An 18,435-nucleotide genomic window follows, 5' to 3' on the forward strand; every position below is an offset into this window, starting at 1 on the left:
TGTACACATGTGTGTACAGGATCCCCTGGAGCTGGAGTTCCAGAGGATTGTAAGCTGGCATGTGGGTGCTGGAAACTGAACCTAGGTTTTCTGCCAGAGCAGCAAGTGCTCTTCTTGCTGGGCCATCTCTTTGGTTCCTAGATAGGCATTTTTAAGAATGAAAATATGAATGTGGAACAGATAGGTATTAGATGGTACTGAGGAATTACTGACTGCTAGGTATATATGGTATTTTCATAATTAAAGGCTTTGTTTAGAGATGTTTAGCAACATTCATAGATGAACTAATATGTCTGAGGTTTACTGCAAGTTAAAATGAAGGTATTGAGAAGGAGGATATTTGGAACAGGAGTGGCAAAAATTGAAGCCTGGGGATTCACTTTTCTCTTATATTTATTAAAATAAATGTTAAAGTTTACTGTTTGCACAATGTAAGTTGTTCTAAGTGGGAAGTCCCAAGAAGCACATAGACAAAGTATCACAATAATGTAATTCAGTAAGAGTTTTGGACACATGAGTGTGTTACAAAAGTCAATAGTGTTACTGTATCCAAGACACCAAACAACATAGAAAGAATGAAAACCCAAACTATAAACTATGAAGAGGAAAGCCTTAATGACTTCAGGACAGGCAAGAATTTCTTAATACTACAAGTGGCAGAGACCTAACAAAAGACTGACAAACTCACTACATTCAACAGCTAGAGCACAAAACCCCCATAAAGACAAATGTTTACAACATATACAACACTACAATGACTAAAGTAGTCTATCTGAAAATCACACATCACTAAGAGAAAGGAAGCCAAGTAGGAGACTTTGAAAGAGAGTGTGCAGTTCACAGAACAGTGTAGTTTCATGAACATGAAGGAATACAGCATCCCTGAAGGGCCAGAGAGATGTAAACTACAGCTACACCATTCATAGTGACACAAACTGTAAAAGTCTGATCATATCTAGTGTTGGTGAATATGTTGGTGAGGATGTGAACTGCTAATTTTGCAAGGGACCCAGCAAAATGTGAAAGATATGCTAACAGGGAAGATATTTTATGTACTAGTGAACAATTTCAAAGACCCAAGTGTCCATCTTATGTAAAGTAACTTTTACTCCTAATGTCATCTCGGAGGCTTACTGCCTCTGCCTGCTAACCTATAGCCTCCATACAATCTTATGTAGGCCTAGAATGTTTTCAGCCTGAGACTGCTGAATAAGCTTACCCTTTCTAGTTCTTTTTAAACTCTGGCTGGTTGGTTCAACTCAGCTGTTCTGGTTCAAAAATCTCCTCTCCAAGCTGACTGATTCAAACTGGCTTCTCTAGCCTTCTGGCTGAATTGCTGTGCTTCGCCTCATCTTGGGCTCCTTCCCATTCTCTGGCGCATTCTGTCTTCACCTATGTCTAGCTTGTTCTCTCTCTGTAACCTGTGTCTCTACAACTGTCCCAGCAAAACTGCCTCTGAACCACAGGAACTCAACTCCACTGCACTGCCTCTCAACTGAATGACTCAACTGATTTCTCCTTGCACTGATGTTAAGTGGACTCTCTTTCCAGTCTGTTGGGCATATCCCATTTCTGACTCATTCTGACACTCCTTTCTGATTTGTCTGCTTCCTTCTACAAACCAACCTTACCTACATTGTTTGGGAATAAAGATGTGTACTTAGGGCGTGTCTGTATTCCAGCTAGAAGGATATTAAGGGTATACTGGATTAAAATTCCTCTACAATCTTAGGTTAACAATTATTTGTATTCAAGGAAATGTAGCAGTTAAAATGGCTAGAGCCTCAAAAAGTAATGCCTGGTGACAGTGATTTGGAAAATATTACAGTGTTATACATTTATGTGGATTTTTAAAAGCCCCCAACACTCAACATATGTATTTACAAACATATTTAAACCTTTGTAAAAGTAAATTAAAGTGGACTAAAAGATTTCTATAAAACTCATAGTAGGGATGGTCTGTTTGGACAGGGAAATTAAGTTGGGTGTAGTAGGATAGTAGGGAGTCATTCAACTTTCCTGTAATTCAATTTCTTGTAATTGAAAATTTTTATCTGTGAGAAAAATTTAGACTTAGGTGAAAAATGTTAACATTTGTTTACATTTGATGATATGTACCCAAACGTTTGTATCATAATTACCCAAACGTTTTGGGATAAAAGGACTTGATAAAACATTAAATTTTCTAAAAATTAAAAACAGAAAAGTTGAAGCTTAATCATGACTTTCTTAAGGACCACGGTGTTTGGTGGATAGAGAAAACTCGATTTTATTTTGGTTTGTATGTCAGTGTTTGAATTTGAGGCGTCAGAATGAAAATGTTATATAAGTTTCACCGTAAATAAGAATGTACCATCCCAAGAAAGGACATTCGTCCCACGGGAACCTTACAATCGTGTTTGTGCGTGCGTGCGTGCGTGCGTGCGTGTGTTGTGTGTGTGTGTGTGCGCGCGCGCGCGCGCTCGGGCCCATTGCACGTGCGCATGCGGGTGCGCTCCCAGCCGGACATCAAGAATTCCGCCCGCGCCTTGCTCCCAGCTTTTCTGCGTTCCGCAATCAGTAGTAACATCAGCCACGAGGAGCTCGGAGGATTCTGGGAAACGTTTCTGTTGTGTTTGTAACCATGGGAAAAAACCCGCTCGGTCCTAGAGGGATCCGCGTCCATTCACCTTATCGTTTTGAACGTAGTCCCTGTCCACCCAAGTTGAGTAAAACCGAGAAAGAAACAATACGAAGTACGCTCTAGAAACTGTTGTTTCAAACTCCGTTTACATTTTTTTTTCAGTTGGAATTTGTGCTGCGTGTGATTTTCTTGTAAAAATATTTAGAATCTCGAATTCTAGCAATAAAAGATTGAGAACCTGTTGCGAGTTTCAGAAAAATCTCCTTTGGGAGGTTAGGTGTGGACGCGGTGTGTTTATCTTGTATATTTTCTTTGTCTGGGTCTGTTGGAAGGTGGGCTTTCTGCGAGCCTGATTTGTGGGAACCTTCACCCCCGGTTCTGTGCCGGCAGACACGCAGTTCTCACAGGTGTGGAAAATTCCGTGTGGTTGTCTTTATTTACTGTGGACGTGGACATTTCTTTTTTTCACAGCGACAGAAAAGCACTCATCAAGGCCAAATCAGGTTTACTGCCAGTTTTTAATTTTGCTCTGAGACAGCTACACTGTCGTATTTAAGGACCGTCAAAGGACAAGCCACCCTGTGGAGGAGACTTTTTCAGTCTTAATATCACCAGCAGATGTTTGACTGGAGCAGTTAGATCTGTGTGCTCTCCGCCCAACTTAAAATAAACAAGAGCAACAACAAAAACCCACAGCGGGACAGAAGGTCCTGACATCCCCAGCGGGAAGCATTTACTCACAGGTCTAGTCGGCTTATCTGCTGACGTCTCCTTAGCTTTTGCGACCAGTGTGCGGCGAGCTAGTTTGCCTCCGCTCGGCCGCCGTCCGCCAGCGCTCAGCAAATTTTGTCCTCCGGCCGCCGCCGTTCGCGTTACTCATCGTTCCGAGTTGCGAGGGGGAGACGCCTCTTTCGGGGAAGCCGGCTGGTGTGGCCGGCACCATGGAGTCGCCTTTTAGTCCTGTTCTTCCTCGTGGGCCAGATGAAGACTGGGGTGAGTGGCTCTGCGAACGCACCCGAGCGAGGTCCGGCCGCGCCTGCGGGCGTTTTCCTCCCGATTTCTGCCCGTTGGTGGTGGTGGTGACAGGTGTGGACGAACCTTGCCAGGGGAGCGAGGTCACGGGTTGCGGCTCGGGGAAGAGACTGGCAGAACCGTTGGGCTTCTGTCCCGGCCGCAGCGATAGTGAGATGACGTTCTAGTCGAAATTGATGCAGTTTTTCAGCGTGCGCGCCTGGTGGAAATGCCAGGTGATCTCGAGGGGCTAGCAGGATGGCTGTGGCTGCCCCAAAGGCTCCGAGCTATTCTCTCAGACTGTGGGGCTGTGGGTGGGGAGCGGAGTGTGTGTGTGTGTGTTCGTGTGCCCGTGTCCTGCACGTGCTGTGTGTGAGAAAACATGGTTGAAATACACATAGAAGAAAATCCTTACCTCTCAGCTTTCACTACTGGTTTAAGGCATATATCCAACTTGACAAAGAGGAGAAGCCCCCAAGCACCTGACCTTGTGTTCCTGATGACTGGATTGAACACACGTGCAAACTGATGTAATCCTGACCGCTGTCCAAACACGGCTCGGAAATCTCTTAAGTCTGTCTTGTTTGGTTTTGGTGTTCAGAAGGGAGAGAAAGACAGTGGACAAGCTTTGTTCTCTAAATCCTTAGAGAAAGCTGATATTCCTCTCTTGAGTACAAGATGGAATTTGTTAGCGGGATCCAGTATAAATTTGGAATTCACTGAGGTAGGTACCTCCTGTAGTGAGACTACATTGTTCTTCAGCCTTATAGTTTTGGGGGCATTTTTCTTCCTTGGACCAACGTTCTACCATAACATGAGTGGACTCTCAACTAGGATGTATTGTACATCCTAGTTTAATTTTCCAGTGGCGGAAGTGTTCTACAATTACAATCTGTGAGGGATTTATTTTAATCCTTGGGTAGGTCTTTGACAGCTTTCTGGAAAACAAACAAACAAACAACAAAAACTTTAGATGTCCATACTCCAGTGCATTCTCCCAGCTAAATGCTTTCGTTACGGTAACCCAGAAGTCCCTTGCTTAGGACTTTATTTTTGTCAGGTATTCTGCTAAGCGCACTACATGCATTATTTATGTTCACAACAGCTCAATGAGGTCATGCCGTCCTGTAGATGCTGAAAACGAAGGCTGATAGAATTTGTGCTTAGAGCTGTGAGTCTTAGAGCTGGTGAGTGGTAAAGGTAGGATCAGAACCAGGGTTATCTAACTTTGAAGTCTGTGCCTCTGGCTTTTCTACTTTGTAACACTTTCCTAATATTTTTTGGGGTTGGATTCTTTCTAATTCTTCTGTTCTTAACAGGTCCACTTCAGTATGTTGGGTCGTTATGATTTATTTTCTCAACCGTTTGACCATTCCGTTCTCGTGGCATTTCTTAAGCCATAGCCATGAGGCACTCACTGAGAGTGTTATTTTGTCTTGTATCCCAATTCTCAGCTTCATTTTCCTAACTGCTAGTCTTGATTCTTCAACAAAACATTCAGCTCTTTGTAGTCAGCTGACTGACTCCTTTCTCAGGTATCCTGCCCCGTCTCTCTTGGCTTTGTCCTTTTCCCGTTGTGTTTTAGGGTTCTCTCTTCAGACTGTTAACAATCGTCTCTTGGCTGAATACTCTCACCCCTGAGGTGTTCAGTAGGTAGGACAGATTTTGCATGGATTAGAGTTTAAAACTCTTATCCACTATGGTTTCCCAAATGGATTCTTTGGGAGTTGCTGTTTCAGATGTTTGATTATTTTACTAATGTATTTGATGATTTAAAAGTAATTTTAACAGCTGTCCTGTTAAATTTTAAAAATTGGATTTTATAATTGGTATTTCTTCTGATTAACAACTTGAACAATCTGAAGGAAGTTATTATCTCAGCTCAGGGTATAATGGAACTTGCTTCTGTTTATTTATCTGTCTCTTTATTTTCTAAATGTGATCAATGAAATTTACAGCTGACATGTACAGATGTATTTTTAAAAGGGCCAGATAGCGATATTTTAGGCATCACTGTCATGTGGTCTCTGTTGCAGCTGCTCTGCCATAGTGAGAAAGCAGCCATAGACCATGTAGATGAGTCAGAATGGCTGTGTTCCCATGAAAGCCTTGTGGAGACTGAGATTTGGATTTCATATAGATGAATCTTTTACTTATTTTTTGCTTGGGACATTTTAAAGACATTGTTTTGCTGTGTAGCCCAGGCTGGCCTCAAACTTCCTGCCTTAGACTTCCGGGATTATAGACACACAGCACCATACCTGGCTCCCTTTATTGTTACTGTTGTTAGGTCTTTTGAGACAAGGCCTTGCTGTGTAGGGCAGGGTGCCTTACAGCTTTCATAAGACTCTGCCTCTGGCTTTTCAATTGTATTTAGTGTGTTACTTAATCCTTTTTAAAGTACAGCTTTAGATTTTAGAACATGTAATTCCATGTACTTCCTCTGTTTCCTCTAGGGGTAGCATCTTATATTACAATGCTGGTTAGTTTTCTGCTTTGTTTTTTGTTTGTTGACAAGCTAGAATCATCTGGGAGAGGGAACTTCTATTAAGAAAATTCCTCCATCAGACTGTCATGTTGGCAAGTCTGTGGGTTTTTTTTTTTTTTTTTTTGATTAATGATTAATGTGGGATGGCTCAGCCCACTGTGGGTTGTGCCAACCCTGGGCAGGTGGGCCTGGGATATTTAAGAAAGCAGGCGGAACTAGGTTCCTGCCCCGACTCAAGTAGGCATTAATTAGACATGCAAGCCAAACAAACCCTTTCCTCCCCAATTTTGGTCATGGTGTTTCATCACAGCAGTGGAAGGCAAACTAAAGCAATTAGTGTGGTACATTTGTTAAGAATGATAAACTAGTGCTGATCAATTTATTTTCTTTTTTTCTTTTTTGAGATAGGGTTTCCTTATGCAGTCCATCTTGACCTGGAACATTTTGTGTAATCCAGGTTTGCCTTGAATTCTTAATGCTCTCATCTCAGCTTCCCAAATACTGGAATTAAAGGCATGAGCCACATGCCTGGCATGGTACATTAGTATTAAGTAAAGGACGAACCAATTAGGGGTTTTGACAAGTATAACGCCATGGGCCCATCATTACAGTGTTATACAGAGTAATGTGAGAGTCTCTCCTAAACATTCTCTGTAGTAAGCATTTGAAGTTCCTGTGTCTTTTTGTGGCTTGATGGCTTATTTCTTTCTAGCACTGAATAGTGCTGAATGGCAGGGTTTTGACAAAGATATAATGACAGGGATCTGCTGTTGCAGTATTCTACATGATGTGGAAGATGCTAGCATGCTTAGGTTTTGATGCTAGCCCTCTTTGCTTGTAGATGACTGCCTTCTGGCTGTGTCCTTCCATGGTTTTGAGGAAGGAGAGTTATCCTCTTCTGAAAGCATCATTTCACTTCAGTAATCTCCTCAAGACTCTGTGCTGGATACAGAGATATTAGGGAGCAGGGCTGCAATATGAGTTCTGGGAGGCCTTAATCCAGTTAAAGCACATAGTTTGTATGTCTGTTTACATGGTGATATCTCGAGTGCTTCCAATTTTTGGCAGTTATGCATGTTCTGAACATCTGTGTGCAGGTTTTTGCGTTGATTTAAGTTTTCATATCATTTGGGCTGATACTGGATTGAAGAGTGTGTTTGGTTTATAAGAAACAGCCATGCATGTATATGAGTGGATATTTCTGTTTGCTGGCATCTGCTGTTGCCAGTACTTTGGAGTTTAGCTATTTTAACAGGTGTGTGGTAGTGCCTTGTTTTAATTTGCAGTTTTATTTTATTTTTAAAAATTTGTTATGTGCATTGGTGTTTGCCTGCATGCATGTCTATGGGTGTCAGATCTTGGAGTTACAGACAGTTGTGAGCTGCCATATGGGTACTGCAAATTGAACCCGGGACCTGTGGAAGAGCAGTCAGTACTCTTAATCACTGAGCCATCTCTCCAGCCCCTAGTTTGCAGTTGTCTAATGTTACACATTTCCATGGCTAGTTAGCAATCTTTACCTTTCCTCTTTCTTCCTCCCCTCTCCCTCTCATTTGATTTGTACAAAAGCCAGTCTTTTCTTTTCTTTTCTTTTTTTTTTAAGCCACTTAGATGTGTGTCAAGATGAGAAGCTTCCTGCCACTGCGGTTTCTCTCATGTCTTTAGTGTCTTCTTTGAAGCTTCTCTCCCTTTTCTTGTACTAACCAAAGCGTGACACTTCCCCCGATGACACAGCTTTTCCTGAAGTCCTGGTGAAAGTTCTCTGCGTGCAGCGCCTCAGAATATAGTACGGGCTTGCTTTCCTTGTCCTTCTCTGTCATTTCCAGAACATGCTCCTTTCCTCCACAACAAACATCTAGGTGTAACTCTTATCTCGTCACAGTCAACAATCTCCTACCTCTCTCTTTTGCACCGACTGCTGCTTCAGTCACTTCCATTTACTTTTGGAAAAGAGAGCTACTAGCTTACTGTTGTGTTCTCCAACATTCTGCTCTTAGGATTCTTGACTATTTCAGTCGGCTTGGCCAGTCTGTTCTCTGGTCTTGTTACTCCCTCACTGTTGGTTCCCCAAAGCTTCTCCCTCCAGCCTCTTAACACCTGCTCTTTCATGCTCTGGATCAGAACTCCTAGTCTCTCTCTGCCTCATCTCACTCACCAGCATGCTTGCCTTCCTCCATGTGGATGCTGAAGTTGGCCTCTTGTTACTAGATAGAAACCCCGGGTGTCTTCGGGTGTGCTTCAGCTCCCTCATGCTTTACTAAAAATGTTGCTTCAAGCTCTTTTCCCTTCTGTTTCCTATAGTATTTCTCCCATCTTTGTTAGAAAACAAGCATGTAGTTAACTTCTCCTATTTGGGGGTGGGGGGGGAAATGCTAGACTCTCCCGAGATGTTACTTCCCCTCGTGCTGTCACCACATTTCTCCTCTTCCCCTTCTCCAGTTTTTTTTTTTTTTGTAAGTAGAGACATTTCTTTTTATTTTTTTAGAGAAATTTCTTAAAAGTTGGTGTTTAATGGTGACCCCAATTTTTTTTTTTGCTCCCCTTCCCCCCCCCCCTTTTTTTTTTTTTTTTTTTTTTTTTGAGACAGGGTTTCTCTGTGTAGCGTTTGCTGTCCTGGGTCTCCGTTCGTAGACCAGGCAGGCCTGAAACTTACAGAGATCCACTGCCCCTGCCTCACTAGTGCTGGAATCAAATGTGTGTGGCAGCACCACCTGGCCCATTTTTTCATCTTATGAAAATAATAAGACTCTGATCAGGTTGAGATAGAGTTAAAAAAAAAAAAGCAAGATCACTGTGGAGGAGGCCCTTTTAAGAAGTAAACAAATAAGTGGTCAAGGTAGAGGGAGGTGAGGTGGAAAAGATTGCAAAGAAAGCTAAAAATCATAGCAGGCGTTATTGAGGGAAAGTCTGAATCTTGGTGGTGTGAAATCGGTGGGAAGGACATAGGAATAGGCGGTAGATTTTAATATTGTAGACTGAAACTCTGCTGTTAGTTTCTCCTAGATTCTTCTGAAATAATCCTTCTATTTATCTAATTTCAGTTTTTTTTTAAACCACAGAAGTTGAAACCACAGAAGTACACTGAGAACCTGTATTTCCCTTCTGCACCAACTGTTAAAATCCTGCCCCACTTACTGTGTCTCGTTATCACCCATGCCTCCGCCTTTCACCGCCTGAAACACAAACACGTAGGATGAAACTCCTAAATATTCTCCCAGGTATTTCTTAAGAACAAGGGATATTTTTTTAAAAATGAATGCACGACAATATTTAAAGCTCTAAGCCAGGCCACAGAGTTCCTTCTTACCTTGCATTAACTGTGGTCACCTTTTGAGACGTGTGATTGCTGTGTGACCATCATAGTGTGGCATGTGCTTACAAAACCTAGGTTGTAAGGTCTACTACACACTTAGGTCCATTTATGATATACACATAGGTGGAATAGCCTATGGTTCCTGTGGCTACAATGAACAAAATAATCTGAGATTAAATACAATACCAGAGAAAAATGATGCAGCTGAGACACAGTAGATGGAAGATGTACGATATCTTGGCCAGTGTAATGTGGCTCACCATTTTGCTGTAAAAGTAGAGGGAACACAGCATTAAAGTAAGGATGAGAAGTGAACTGTAGCAAATTCTAACCTAGTGACATGGTCGTTGTTTGTCATTATCAAGTACATAATTTATATACTTTATGAGCTTTTTGATAGTTGTTTATGCATCACTACCACAAATAGCGGAGGGTGCCGCGTCCTAAGATACTATGACAGCTAGGTGACAGGGAGTTTTCAGTTCTGTTATAAACAGTTATTGGCACTGCCTTTATATATTGTTGGCCATATTTGTTTCCAGGGTCCCCTTTTAAAAGTTTTGTTCTGACAGAATCTTACAGCTTAGGCTAGTTTCCAGCTTGCTTTATAACTGAGGATGGAGTATGACCTTGAACTCATCTTCTGGCCTCTGCCTCTCAGGTGCTGGCATTAAAGGATTTGTGCACGCCCCACTGTACTGATAGAGCTAGTCTTTAACCCATCAATAGGCTTAACACGATCTTGTTGGCTTAAAACTTTGGATTTTCCCGTGTCTGCCTCCTGAGTGCTGCGCTTATGCCCATGTGCCACCATGTCTGGCTATCTTTTATTCGTTTTCATTTTTTTGAGAGGTAGCCTAGTCTGGCTTCCTGTTCACAGCGTAGCTGAGGGTGACTTTAAGCTTACTTCAAATAACAGTTTTGAGATTTTTTTTTAATCTTATATGTGTGAGTGTTTTGCTCATGTATGTCTGTGCAACCATGTGCACATCTAGTACCTGTGGGTGTCAGAACCGGAACTGGAGTTGCAGAGAGTTGTTAGTCAACATGTCGGGGCTGGGATTTGAACCCAGATCTTTTGGAAGAGCAGCCAGTGCCCTTAACTGTTAAGCCTTCTCTGTAGCTCCAGTTGATCTTAATTTAAAATAAATAAATTTAGTTAGTTGTTTATGATTGTGTGTATATGTACACATGTGTAAGGTAAGAGGACAGCTTTGTGGAGTCGGTTTTCTCCCTCTGCTATTGAACAGAGCCTACCTGAGGGCTATGGCAGAAGCCAGGAGACTATTTGGAGCTTCTGTAGGGGATCCCACAGCTAACTGACAGCAGTGGATGTCATACACACACAGGCATGGTTTTGAGTCAAGATTTGTGTTGCTCAGGCTGGTCTTGAACTGGTGGACTCAAGTTATTCAGTGAAGTTACTAGCTTCACAAGTAGCTGAGACTAGAGGTCTGTGCCATTCTGTCCAGCTAGACACATAATCAAACTCTGAAGTAGTTTCAAACCTGTAGTTGTAAGGTTACCGTAAAGAACATTTGCATGCTTTTCTGCAATTTTAAATCGTGTCACAGTTGCTCCATTTCTTTCTCTTTTTCCTTCTCCCCCATCCTTCACCCTTAAATACTACAGATACACCACCTACCACCTGAAAATAACAAGCAACACCCTGCTGTAAGTTTTCCTGTATTACCACAGTGTGTTTCTTCCGTTCAGAAAATAAACATTGATACAACACTGCTGTTCACCTAACAGAGATGGCTTAATTTTTGTTATCTGTCTCAGTGGCTTTTCCTTTGTAGGCTGGAAGTCTTCCTGTAAACGCTTTTTTATGCCTCTTGTCTCATTGATGCTCTTCATTCTGGGATAGCGCTTTACTTTTTTCCTGTCTCTCATGTCCTTGGCAGTCTTTATGCTAGAAATTATTTGTAATCTGGATCTGTGCACTGGGGCCTTGTGACTAGACTCAAGCTATGCAGTGGCAGGTGTTCCAGAGGCCTGACTCTCTTTGAGTGCTTGATTCTCTGAGTCACACGGTGCTGGCGATCCAAGGGCTTAGTCACATGATTGTAGTTAAGTTGCCGTCTATCAGGTTCCTCCACTGTAATGTTAGTTTACCTTCTGTATTTTTATGTATATTTTGGGGAGGTAATGTGACAGGGCACTAATGTTGTGTTGTTATTAACACCCCCACATCCCTATCCCCACTAAGTGTGCCAGCCTAAATCAACTACTTCTCTAGTGGTTGACACATGCAAATCATCTGTCTCTATCCTGCCTTACGCTTACTATTTTGTGTCAATGCTTGCATCATTAGAAAGAGCCCTCTTTCCCTCCTCTCCTTCCTTTCTTCTTCCATGTGAATTCCCTGAAATTTTTTTTTATCTTAATGAGTTGTAAACGTTTACTCTGTTTTAATATTTAGATTTTCTGAGATTTGATCAGTGGGAGTTCATTCATGGTAGTACCTTTGGTCTTTTGATACAGTCATGTTCTTTTTGTTTGTGTGTACAGTTGGGATTGAACTCAGGGCCTTGCACATGCTGCTCATGACCATGGCTCTTCTGATGTGTTCTTGTCTTTTGCTGAGATTTTTTTTTTTTAAACAAGATTTCCCAGGCTTATCTTGTACATTTTCTGCTCTGAACCAGCCATTTCTCCAAAGAGTCCAGAGTGATTTTCACTTAGTGGAGGCTGGTATTTAATATCCACTATCTGAGCACATTGTTTTCATTCTACGGGGGTGTTACTGTGCACAAACCTCTCGGCAGATAAAACTCGGAAATGAATGCATGTCTTTGTGTATACACACACACACGTAAACAACTTTAATGATCTGTTTCTCTCTGCTTCATATTTATTTTGAGACAGTTGTCATTCTGTAGCCCAGGCTTGCCTGGAACTAGTAATATAGCACAGGATGGTCTAGAACTCGAAGATTTTCCCACCACTGCTTCACAAGTGCTAGGATTATAGGCATGTGCCATCGTTCCTGACTGTGTATGAATGTATTTAAAAATCAGCTCATTTACTAATTACTTCAGTTTAGCACCTTATAGGTTTGTTTGTTTGTTTGTTTGTTTGTTTAGCCTTTCCCTCTCCATGTTTCTGAATCCTCCCTTAGACAGTAAGGCATCTTGCTTCAGTTCTTTTAGATATATTTATTCATTCGCTTCATCAGTTAACAGATTATTAACTGTAAGAACTCTTAACTATCAGGCTGTCTCTTCCATTGCCATGTTCTTCTCCTTCCCACCAGCTCCATTTCTTTGGCAGCTGAGGAATATTGCCACCCATGTCAGGCAAACTGCTCTTCCCTACCATGCTGTTTCTTTGGATACCAGACACTTTGGTGCAGGCATAATACCCCACCAGCCTCATTGCTCTGCTGTCTTAGTAAAGACAGGAAAAGGAGGGAAAATGGGATGAGAGGTAAGAAGGCAGGTTATGGATGTAGATAAATGATAGATAGATAGATAGATAGATAGATAGATAGATAGATAGATAGATATTGACTAGAAAGCTGACAGGAGTTGGAGGTGTATCTAATACAGAGAGCATGGGGAAGAGTAAGCAGTGATTCTAGGGTTTTGGAGAACTGAATGTGATTAAGTGAAAACTGGAAGCAATAGATGGTTTGATGGAAGTAATGAGAGCTCAGTTTGGAGTATGTCAAGTTGGAGGTATCTTTTAAACAACCACGAGAGATGTAAGCACAGTGTATTACCCACACATCTTGACATTGTCAGCTGGAGATACATATCTGGGAATGCTTGGCACAGAGATGCTATTTAAAGCCATGATTCAGTGAGTTTCAAAGAGAGAACATTTGATAGAAAAATTTATGCTGAGCCCAGAGGCAGTTTCATGTTAGAGAGTTGGGGAACCATTAAGGACCTACCTGCCTCCAGTGAGGTAGGAGGAAAATTAGGTGAATGTGGTGTTTTGGAAGCTAAGTGAAGAAAATGTTTCCATTAATAGGAAAGGCTCAGACTGTCAGATGTTCTTGATGGGTCAGGAGAGGCAAGGACTGTGACTTTCTCATTGGATTTAGTAGCGTGAAGTGGTGACATTAATAACTGCTGTGTATGGAGCTGGGCGCTTGACTGGGGCAAGTTCAAGAAGGAATGGGAAGAAATAAGAGACAGCAAATGCAGAAAAGTTGGCATTTCAGCCTGTATTTGAAACACATCATCCCAGTCATCTGCTTTGTGATTTTTGGCTCCGGAGCTGAGTTCAAAGCAGCCTTTTTGACAATCCTGTGGCTAGCCTGGCATTATTACTATCTACACATTAGTGTTGTGCTGTTTTAAGTGGGCTTCTGTCATTGGCCAGTGTCTTCCTTACTGTCCTGTTAAACCCTGACCAAGGCAATGGAAGCATTTAATTGGGGACTTGCGTACAGTTTTACAGGGTTAGTCCATGACCGTCATGGCGGGAGCATGGTGGCAGGCACGTACTGGAGCAGTGTCTGATCTGCAGGCAGAAGGCAGAGACAGTGAGGCTGGGTCTGGTGTGGGTTTTTGAAACCTCAAAACCCAGTGACACATCTCCTCCAACCAGGCCACACCTCTTAAATCCTTCGCAAATAGTTCCATCTGGGGACTCAGCCTTCAAATGGATGAGCCTATGGGGGTGGGAGTGGAGCGTTTTTTATTCAAACCACCATAGGCAGATCAGTGGAGCTGATGAATATGTGCATTGAGGAAATCACTGCACGAGTTTTAGTACAGTGGAGGACCTGGAGCTGGGAAACTCTTTAAAGAGTTCTAGAAAAAGTAAAAAATAAAATAAAATAAAAAGGAGTTCTGAAAGTGTTAGGGGAGAAAAACTTTACAGATTGTGTGACAGTATTAGGCCTTGTCAGCATCTTCTAATTTTTTTTTTTAAATATAGATTATGGGAGAATCTTTTCTTGTCCATATTTTTTGGTTTATGAGGAAACCTCATTAGAAATTAGAATATACTTCAATTTGCTGAAAATTTAGGCAAGGCTTTTATTATCTACATGGACATTTGTGTGTGTGCTTCCTCCTGTGTGTGTGAGTGCATGTATACATGTGTGTGCTTGTAGAGGTATTTTTGATATCTTCTTCCACCTTTTTTTTTTTTTTTTTTTTCTTTTATTTGCTTGTTAATGATACTCAGTCGACCACTTTATTTTTTTTTTTTCAGTTAAGTTTTATTGTGTGTGTTGGGGTAAGTGGCATGCCACACAGTGTGTGTGCAGAGGTCAGAGGACAACCATGTAGAGTTGGTTCTCCTTCCACCGTTACGTGGTGTCTGGGGGCAGAACTCAGGTCATCAGGGGTGTGCAGCAAATGCCTTTACCATCTTGCCAAGCTTCCACTTTTTGTTTTTGTGACAAAGTCTCTTACTGAGACTGCAGTTTACAGATTTGGCTGGCAAGCTCTGGGGATTCGTCTTTCCCTGCCTCCCTGGTGCGGAGATTCTAGACAGCCATAGCTGCAGCCAGCCTTCCACATGTGTTATGGGAGCCAAGCACATGTTCTCATGATGGTCACATTGCCTGAGCTTGTCAGCAGCAGCAGTGCCCAAAGCAAAACTATTCACTCCGCCACAGGTTGCAGTGCCTTTCCCACCGTCAACTTACTGAGTGACAGTAGCTTTTCCTTTCCTTCTTTATTCAAGAGTCTTCGTTGTTTGCCGAGCTTGGCTATTTCACAGACACTGATGAGGTGCAGTTCGATGCAGCAAATGAGACTTATGTAAGTATTTACTGGAGGAGTAATGGTGAATAACTTCATGTTTCATCTGTACTGTTATTAATGCATGAGGGTTTCAGGACAGCAGGTTTAGGCAGATACCTAAGTGACACCATTAACCATGAATGTTAGCAGTTCTTTTGTAGTCAAAATGTACAGAGATAAAAAATTGGTTAGGTCTTGGTTTGAGAAGACTTGTTTCCTTAGCAAATGTTTAGTCTTAGGGGTAAGTAACCATGTAAAATTCATTTGACAACCTGCCTTTTTCTTTTCTTTTCTTTCTTTCTTCTTTTTATTTTATTTTTATTTTTTGGAGTCAGAGCTTCACGTTGTACTCTTCACTGGTCTCAAGCTGGTCCTGTTGGCTTTCAGTTCCTAGCAGTCCTTTTCCCTCAGCCTTCTGAGTGCTGAAAGTATAGGCATGAACCACCATGCTGGGTTCTATTTCTTGATTTTTGCAGATACGTCGATGCTTGTGGGAAATAGTGGCATTAAGAAGCATGTGTGAGTCGTGGATCTAGTCAAGTGGAACTTACCAACTTCCTTTTTAAGAACTTTCAGAATTAGTCATAGTCTTATTTTTGTCTTTGATTGGTTAGAGAACTATGTAAAAACTGATATTGTAATACTTTGAGTCATCAGAATGGCTTAGTTTTTTTTTTTTTATTTGTGCATGTATAACTAGTTGGCTTATAGAATTCTGAAGTTTGCCCCATTCTTTAATTCCTTTACCTGCTGAGCCGTCTTAGTGGCCCTAAGAATGTTTTTTGGGTTTGTTTGTTGAATTCATAAAAGTTTTAGAAGTTTAAAAACACAAAATGGTAAGGGGCAAAAGAACATTATCCTATAGTACTTATCCTCTTGGTGACTCCTGCATTGTTTTTTGCTATAGCTATATTCTTTCTTCTGTAGAGGGATGATAGGAATAGCTATTTGTTTAAACTTGTTTTTCTTAATAACAAAGGGAAAACATCCAACGTGTCATTTTCTGAATCTATAATGGTCTGTTTCCACAGAAAAGAATAAATATGACTAATATTTTAATTATTGAGTCTGTGCTGGGGGTTGGTCCAGTGCTATGTATTCTAATGCTAAATACTGACCCCCAAGATTTGGTTGCTATCCAGACAAGCACATTCTCATGTACAACAAGTGATGTTTTGTAAACCTTGCTCTCCAGTTTGGTTGGTTGGTTAATAAAATGAGCTAGGAGCCTATAACTGGGCAGAAGAGAAGTAGGCAGAGCTTAGGTTCTTGGGCTTGGGGTTAGATAGGGACCACGAAGAGGAGAGGGAACAGCAGGAGAGGAAGCTGGAGAGAAGAAAGTCCCCATGGGATAGTGAGGACCATGAGCACGTGGCCATGAGGGCTGGCCTGATGGAACAGAAGCAGTCCAGGCAGGAACTATTATGCTGGAAAATAGCAAAATAATTTAAGGGTTGATACTTGGTTATGGTATGGTGCTTTATAGTTTATAAAATGAATCATAGTCTCTATGTCAATTATTTGGGAACTAGCTGGGGACGAGAAGCCCTCTAGAGTTTAACATCTCTTTCATAACAAGTCTGTTTCTTCTTGTGCCATTATTGTCCTTCAGTAAGCCAAAATTTCTGTGTCTCTGGGTTCTCTAAGATGTATTTGCAGTATGAACCAATTGGCTTAGAATTTTTTTTTATTAGGTTGCGTAGTAGCAGTTATATTATCTGTGGTAAACTGTGCCTGATAGGTTTATTTCAAGGTGTGTGTATTTTATTTTAACCATTTGCTGATTTGACACCTACAGGAAAATAATTTTGATCATCTTAATTTTGATTTGGATTTGATGCCTTGGGAGTCAGACATTTGGAGCTCCAACAGCCACTGTTGCTCAGGTAATGATATGCCTTACCCATAAATGCTCTATCTCATCTCAAGTTATAGTTTGGTAATATTTGGAATTAAGTGGATCAGAAAATACTGGCCAATAGGGCTTATGAAATGAAAAGGATAAGGCTAGGGTTACCAGCAATTAGGAGCTTGATAGTGAAGTCCCTTGAATTTGATGTGTATCCTCTTGAGGGGGAGGCACAACTTGGCTAATGCTACTTTTTTTTTTTAAGATTTATTTGTTTATTATTTATACAGTATTCTGCCTACGTGTGTGCCTGCAGGTAAGAAGAGGACACCAGATCTCATTATAGATGTTTATAAGCCACCATGTGGTTGCTGGGAATTGAATTCAGGACCTTTGGAAGAAAAGCCAGTACTCTTAGCCTCTGATCCATCTCTCCAGCCTGTACTTTTTTTTTTTAAGTGATCAAAAATTTATGACAACGAGAGAACAGGAAATTGGATAATATGTATCATATTTGTTTCTAGTGTTAGTTACCTAAGGTGTAATGATTAACCTTTCACAGTATATTACTCAGAGCAGATCAATAAACCATGAAATCCTTGTTATTTGAACAGAGAATTTAACTACAGTTTTACAATACTTTACTTTGGATTTTAATGTTCAATTTTAATTTTTTACATAATTTATTTATTTTTATTTTATATACATTGGTGCTTTGAATATATGTCTCTGTGAGAGTGGAACAGGAGTGACAGACACTTGTGAGCTGCCATGTGGGTGCTGGGAATTGAATCCCGGTCCTTTGGAAGAGCAAACAGTGCTCTTAACCACTGAGCCATCTCTCCAGTCCCTCAATTTTAATTTTTAAAAATTCAAATTTAAAATTTATGTGTGTGAGTGTTTTGCCTGCATGTATGTGCACTGCTGTGCATGGTGCCCGGAAGAGGGTGTCTGGTCTCCTGGAACTACACATACATGTTATGTGAACCACTTTGTGGGTGCTGGGAATTGAACCTGGGTCTTTTAGAAGATTAGTCAGCTCTTAACTGCTGAGCCATCTCTCTAATACACAGGTTTTTTAAAATAAAACTTACAATTCCCTTTAACCTTGGCTAACATGATTATGCATGAGAGTCCATTCAAAGGTTTCATTTTCTATAATTTTATGCAGCTTCTCAGCCACTCTGGTTTTATTCTACAGTTTTGTTATTTAAGACCAATAAGCCATCCACTATAGGATTAAAATTAGACTTTTTTATTCTTTGAAAGAAAATTACACTTTCATAACTTGTAATTTTTCTTACCAATACAGCTTACCTTCTTTGTTAACTAGATATAAAAGTTATTCACTTTAATCTCCATTAAATTTTTTTCTAAGTAAGGGCACGCAATTCCTTCAGCCTCTACATACATGTGTATGTGTGTGTATATATATATACA

The 18,435-nt window shown here is 41.0% G+C and overlaps 1 protein-coding gene across 1 annotated transcript in view; it reads left to right on the forward strand.

Moving 5' to 3' along the window:
• Nucleotides 1-2,483: 2,483 nt before the first annotated feature.
• The window catches only part of Atf6 (activating transcription factor 6), a 168,200-nt gene continuing 152,248 nt past the window's right edge, over nucleotides 2,484-18,435 (forward strand). Inside the window, exons 1-5 of the mRNA XM_055624367.1 lie at nucleotides 2,484-2,617; nucleotides 2,956-3,049; nucleotides 3,400-3,616; nucleotides 15,088-15,164; nucleotides 16,945-17,032. Coding sequence (XP_055480342.1) covers nucleotides 2,484-2,617; nucleotides 2,956-3,049; nucleotides 3,400-3,616; nucleotides 15,088-15,164; nucleotides 16,945-17,032 — 610 coding nt within the window. The remainder of the gene's footprint in view (nucleotides 2,618-2,955; nucleotides 3,050-3,399; nucleotides 3,617-15,087; nucleotides 15,165-16,944; nucleotides 17,033-18,435) is intronic.

This window comes from Psammomys obesus, unplaced genomic scaffold (genome assembly GCF_907164565.1).
Source record: "Psammomys obesus unplaced genomic scaffold, mPsaObe1.curated_primary_1811, whole genome shotgun sequence".
Lineage (NCBI taxonomy): Eukaryota > Metazoa > Chordata > Mammalia > Rodentia > Muridae > Psammomys > Psammomys obesus.